The sequence below is a fragment of the Anopheles funestus genome, chromosome 3RL (genome assembly GCF_943734845.2).
Source record: "Anopheles funestus chromosome 3RL, idAnoFuneDA-416_04, whole genome shotgun sequence".
Classification (NCBI taxonomy): Eukaryota; Metazoa; Arthropoda; class Insecta; order Diptera; family Culicidae; genus Anopheles; species Anopheles funestus.
In genome coordinates, this window is record NC_064599.1 from 53906394 (window position 1) to 53913055 (window position 6662).

Below are 6662 nucleotides of genomic sequence, written 5' to 3' on the forward strand. Positions count from 1 at the left end.
AGTTTTTTGAATTGCGTTCGCAAACACGACAATTGCTAAACGTTTAGTGACGGGTTCGGATTAGAAGGAAACGTGACCGGAAAAATGCAATTGGTATTTCAATGTAACGCTGTGTAACGCTATTTCTATCACTATTAACGTTTTTGGTCTCACCATCTTGGGATTGAAAAAATGGATGAAAACATACAAAAATCATTTTGCTTGGAATATACATCTAAATGAGTCATCAGCAGAGATAAACGTGAATTTATATTTTTTAATTGGTTTTATATTTTTCATTCGGTTTTCATTGCGAATGCACTTTGGTTAGGTTTGGCCGCAGGTCGAAAGCTCCATATTGACATTTGAAGCTTTCCCCCACACGTTGACAGTCAGCTGACAAGCAGCGTTGGCATTTGTGACGGGTGCACGAAATCGTCAATGAAAGGCAAAATAGACAAAAAAAAACAACACGAAACAAACACAACAAATACAGCAAATTACTATTGCTGCCTTATCACGGTTACTTGTAGTGAAATAAAACGCGAATCCATTCCACAAAACGGTTCTCTCGTGCATGTGGCCAATTAACGTTATATCCGCGTGACGGCTAGGTGAAGTGTGTTGCTTAGAAGTGGCCGTACATTGTGTGTTTAGAAAAGTGATTTTGTTGCCGGCCGTGTGTTTCTAGTAGTATTGTGTTTTTTTTACATTTTATTTCGTGTAATCGTCCATTTTGGGGAACGCATAATTGATCGTGATAGTGATTGTTTGCTGGCAGTTGATAAAGTAAAAATTAAACAGAGAGGAATTACATCTGCAGTCAGTACGAAGAATGTATTGTACAGCAGAGGAATAAGTACACGTCAACAATACTTCGACAAAAAACGTGTAAACTCTTTCGTCTGGTGGCTGGATGTGATCCCACCGCTGCTGTTGGCAATTTGAATTTGGAGACAAACGTCGCGCTTTGCATACTAAATAGACGCAGAAGGCGATACGGGCACGTCAAGAGCACTACTGTGCGCCTACCAAGATCGTTTACAGCACTTGATCGAATCGAGGAAGTCGATCGGTGAAAGTTGTGCCTTCTAGTAACGTTTGTCTGGTGCCTACTACCCCACCGACACGCAATCCGTCGTCGTCGTCGTGGTAATAGTAGTAGTATCGGGCAAGTGTCCCGGAGATACACACACCCTAGGATACGTGCAGCAAGTCACTGCCGCGCCGAACCCGATCGCTGAAGCCGATTTTCCGTGAGGGGGAGGCGAATCGAAGACACGCGAACGCAAGAAGAACCAGTCAAACGAGCCCGTGGCAAACACGGACAGGTAACCAACACCAACCAACATCGCGAAGGCTTCAAACCAGACAGCGGCCCGCAACAATAAACTGGTGTTGACCAGCGGACAAACAGTTCAGTCTTCGGTTGTACGCGCCCGCGGAAAGATCTTGCCTCAGCTCCGTACGCGATTCGAATACGCCACAACACTCCACACACGGTTCGGCCCGTCTCTCGCTCGAAACATTTCGCGTCGCCTACTTCGTCTCCACTGCGTGTGGCTTCGTGTGTGTGTGTGGCTGGTCGGGTTTTGTTGTTTTGGTGACGGTGCGTGCGTGTTTCCGCGAAGCGTAACGAACGGTTCAGTAGAAGAGCATAGTTCCCCCGGGTGGGCTGTGGAAGCGAAAAGAAAGGCACCATCATGTGTGGCATTTTTGCGTATCTGAATTTCCTTACGCCGAAGACACGGCGCGAAGTGTTGGATCTGCTGCTGAATGGGTTGAAGCGGTTGGAGTACCGTGGCTACGATTCGGCCGGTGTAGCCGTCGATGGTGCCACGGTGGATGCCGACATCCTGATGTTTAAGCGCACCGGCAAGGTAAAGGTGCTGGAGGATGCGATCCATTCGGCGGCCCAAACGATCGATTTCAGTGAATCGTGCGACACGCACGTCGGCATTGCGCACACCCGTTGGGCAACGCACGGTGCACCGAGCGAGGTGAACTCGCATCCACAGCGATCGGACGACACGAACGCGTTCGTCGTGGTGCACAACGGTATCGTGACGAACTACAAGGACATCAAGAAGTTCCTGGAGCTGCGCGGATACGCCTTCGAGTCGGACACGGATACGGAGACGATCGCGAAGCTGGTCCATCATCTGTGGAAGCAACACCCGAACTATTCGTTCCGCGAGCTGGTCGAGCAGGTGATCCAACAGCTGGAGGGTGCGTTTGCGCTGGCCTTCAAGTCGAAGCATTTCCCGGGCGAATGTGTCGTGACGCGCCGTGGCTCACCGCTGCTGGTAGGGATTAAGGCGAAAACAAGCCTCGCCACCAACCACGTACCGATCCTGTACGGCAAGGGCCATCGTCATGGTTCGTCCGGCAATGTGCAGGTGGAACCGACGCCGGACAACACGGCCGACTTTATCAATCCGGGTGAGGAGGTGGAATACTTCTTCGCATCCGACGCATCCGCTGTCATTGAGCACACGAACCGGGTCATCTATCTGGAGGATGATGATGTGGCCGCGGTAAAGGATGGGGCGCTCGGTATCCATCGGCTGAAGAAGAGCCAGGATGATCCGCACGCGCGCGAGATCACGACGCTCAAGATGGAGATCCAGCAGATCATGAAGGGCAACTATCGGTACTTCATGCAGAAGGAAATCTTCGAACAGCCCGAATCGGTCGTCAACACGATGCGCGGTCGCGTCAACTTCGAAAGCAAGAAGGTGACGCTCGGCGGTATTAAGGATTACATACCGGAGATCAAGCGCTGCCGGCGGTTGATGTTGATTGCGTGCGGCACGTCATACCACAGCGCCGTAGCCACACGGCAGCTGCTGGAGGAGTTGACCGAGCTGCCGGTGATGGTGGAGCTGGCGTCCGACTTTCTCGATCGCAATACGCCGATCTATCGGGACGATGTGTGCTTCTTCATCTCGCAATCGGGCGAAACGGCCGACACGCTGATGGCGCTGCGGTACTGCAAGCAGCGCGGTGCACTGATCGTCGGCATTACCAACACGGTCGGTAGTTCGATCTGTCGCGAATCGCACTGCGGTGTGCACGTGAATGCTGGGCCCGAAATTGGCGTGGCGTCGACGAAGGCCTACACGTCGCAGTTCATCTCGCTGGTAATGTTTGCGCTGGTGATGAGCGAAGATCGTCTATCGCTCCAGGGTCGTCGGCTGGAGATCATCGAGGGTTTGCGCAATCTGGATGCGCACATCAAGCAGGTGCTGATGCTCGATCAGAAGGTGCTGGAGATTGCGCAGGATCTGTACCAGCAGAAGTCGCTGCTGATCATGGGCCGCGGGTACAACTTTGCCACCTGCATGGAGGGTGCGCTGAAGGTGAAGGAGCTGACGTACATGCACAGCGAGGGCATTATGGCCGGTGAGCTAAAGCATGGCCCGCTGGCATTGGTCGACGATACGATGCCGATCGTGATGATCATAATGCGCGATCCGGTCCATCTGAAGTGTATGAACGCGCTGCAGCAGGTGACGGCCCGCGAAGGACGTCCGATCATCATCTGCGAGGAGGGCGATGCCGAAACGATGACGTTCGCGTCCAAGGCGCTGGAGATACCGCGCACCGTCGACTGTCTGCAGGGTGTGCTGACCGTCATACCGATGCAGCTGCTGTCCTACCATATTGCGGTGCTGCGTGGCTGCAATGTCGATTGTCCACGAAATCTCGCCAAATCGGTCACGGTCGAGTAGGGGACATGGGAACATTTTCCGTGAGCATCTGTGTACGTATCGTGTGATCGTACGGTTTAACCGTGCGTGTGAAAATGTGTACCGGGAACTGGAGCCCCCGGGTTTGTGAACGCTGGAATATTCCTTCTTTTAAATGCCACTTCGTTTACTAGTGCTTGTTGCAATGTTTTTTTTTTTAATATGTCAGGAAGCTGCCACGATTTTATTTGGAGCGTTTCGATAGCGTTTAAGTTGTTCTCCTAGAGTTTTTTTTTAAATTTGTTATTTTATGCTAAAAGCGAACTCTTTCTCTCACGCACGCACACAGGCAATAGAGAATGTAGTGCAGAGAATGAATTATTGGACTTAAGCTTCAATTTTACAAAAATTCTTACTATTAGTTGTTTTACCCCCCCGTGGCCTTTTGCTGCTGGCAGACCTGGATGCTGAGATGCAGCTGCAAAACTACACAAACATCACACTGGAGGCGCGTGACGATATGAATGTTAAACCTTGTTTAGTAATACGATTTGTGAGAATCTTGATCTTTTGTTTTGGGGTTTGTCTGCTCCTGCTGCTATCAATAAGCTCATTTTGTAATTGTTACTAGACCGCTATCATCGGAACAATGGTAATATTGTATAATTGCTTGCACTTTGTTACCGTGCTGTCTGTGCAGGTTGTTTCGCATAGGAAAATGAAAGATCCGCCACGTACGCAAAAGCAACGTCACCAATATGCGCAAACACACTCACTTTCAACCTGGCGAGCTTGTTTTGTAATCTGGAAACGGATGGGACCAGAAGAAGGAAGATCGGAAGATGGCAATGGCAGACGAGGTATCTATGGAACCACACAAAAACTAGCTCGAACAACGTGCGTCGTCTGCGTATCAGTCTGTGTGTGCATGTTCTGTTACGGTGATAAGCACCATCACTTTATCATTAGCATCATTTTACACGGAATTGATAGGTCGGCAGTAGTAGTAGCAGCAGCAGCAGCAGCAGGGCTGTCAAAGATTTGCTGAAGATGTGATCTATCAGTCTTTCTTTCTTTTCTTTTTTTGCCGTATCTCATGCGCGATACGTTTTTGGCCTAATTTTTGGCATTTAGACAAAAAAAAAAGCCCAGCAGCCTAATCTGATCTAATGTGCAACAACAGCAACAACAAAAAAGGGGCAGCAGCAGTATCTTCAATCATAAAAATTAGATGACGTGCGCGGTCTCCTTTGTAAAATTGGCCATTGTTTTGTTTTGTGAGTTAAAGATTAGAAGTTTGAGGCGCGCGCGCGCCCCAGCGCATGTATAGAGCAGCCGCTGGCAGCGTGGTAGACGTAGACGCCACGTTCCGCTGCCAGTTACAATGTATTGGATGCGTGACGAAACATTGTTCTATTTTGGGTGCAATAGGTTCGAGATAGGAACAAAAAAAAACTCAATTTTTTTTGACAAACACCCACACACACACACACACATTTTTTCGGTTAGTAAGGACTAAATTTAAGCCAAAAATTGAACGCAGTATAAAGGATGCAGAATATGTAGGTATGCGGTAAATTTGTTTGGGGCTGAGGGGTGAGAGAAAGATTACTCGGCAGACCCCAATCGGCAGAGATGGTACAGGGAACTTCAAGCTTCAAGGAGTTTCGTGTATGGATACAGGAGTGGAAGAAATACTAATTCCAATAGCGCGATGCATTGCGATAGCAATTTATTGAGATACACCGTAGTAATTGATAAGGAACCGTTCCGGCTGTAGCTTGTAACATGTAAAAGGCAGTGTGCAGCACGAATGCATGTGTATGTGAATAAAGTATTAGTGCTTTCTTTTTATTGGTAAAAACAAAAAAACAACAACCAATTTTGTTGCTTTTTTCTGTCTATCTCTCTATCCTGAAAATGCGATCGAGGCACGATCATTTGGACAGCACCAGGAGCATCTTCATCAACCTGCATCTTAACCGGAAACAGACCCAATCTGATCGAGTTTTGACTATTACCTCATCGGCCATCTTAAAGACCTCATCACCTCAAAACATCACCGCCCCCGGTGTATACTTTCTCCCGTATTATGTCGTCGATTTGTTTCCTTTTCTTGTTCACCTGGTCTCCCCAAAAAGCAAAAAGACGCGGAACTTTCATTTCGGACACAATGTATCAAAAAGCGTGTGTGTGTGTTTGTGGTTTTCATTTTAATGACCACATCGGGTTAGGCAACTGGCGGTTTTTTTTGTTTCTCTCTCTGTTGTATTTGCTATTTGCCTTCTCTGTTTCAAATAAGCTGCGGCAGTGAAAATGCGTTACTTCATCAAGCGAATATTTCGTAAAACAATAATAAAAGTGGTTTTCTGTTTGTGTTTCGAATTTCAAGGTCGATCGCGCCCCATTAACCTTTGCTTTGATTTTTGGCTTTTTTTTTTGTTTTGTTCGGTGTCAATTCGGTGCTCCGCAGGGTGTTAGAAGATGTTTTAAATTTTGTTACATTTTTAACAATAAAAGGTAATATGGTTTGTGATATTTACAACATATTTTCTGATTTTGAAATTATTTTCAACAGAACTAAGCATAGAAAAGATTGTTTGATGCAGTTGCATCTGGGTGCAATACACCTTCACACACGATTGTTTTTCCTTCTTCTTCTTCTTCTTCTTCTACCCCATCCGCAAATGGTGAAGCTAACGGTAACTTTAATGGGCCTCCCTCTAACGCTGACTGCAACCTTCTGCGTGTGCTTCCTCCACCGATTGCATCGTTATGCTTACGAGCGTCGACAACCCGACATGCACGTAGATTCCCCACTTTCCTTGTGGCATGTCGTGCATACACCCCCTTTCCTTACAACCGCTTTTTGGGGGGAGAGGGGGAAGGGTAGATATTGGTCACGTTGTGCTTTTCGCCCAACCCCTCGTCTGGTTGCGTGTGTATGCGTGTTGATTGCTGTACGATCGGCGCAAAAGCTCTCCCCACCCG

The 6662-nt window shown here is 48.0% G+C and overlaps 1 protein-coding gene across 1 annotated transcript; it reads left to right on the forward strand.

Annotated features, from left to right (window-relative positions):
- The first annotated feature begins 417 nt into the window (after positions 1–417).
- Positions 418–5549, forward strand: LOC125768765 (glutamine--fructose-6-phosphate aminotransferase [isomerizing] 2-like). Its single transcript, XM_049436848.1, has one exon. The coding sequence runs from the start codon at positions 1683–1685 to the stop codon at positions 3711–3713; it is 2031 nt and encodes a 676-aa protein (XP_049292805.1). The 5' UTR covers positions 418–1682; the 3' UTR covers positions 3714–5549.
- The last annotated feature ends 1113 nt before the right edge of the window (positions 5550–6662 follow it).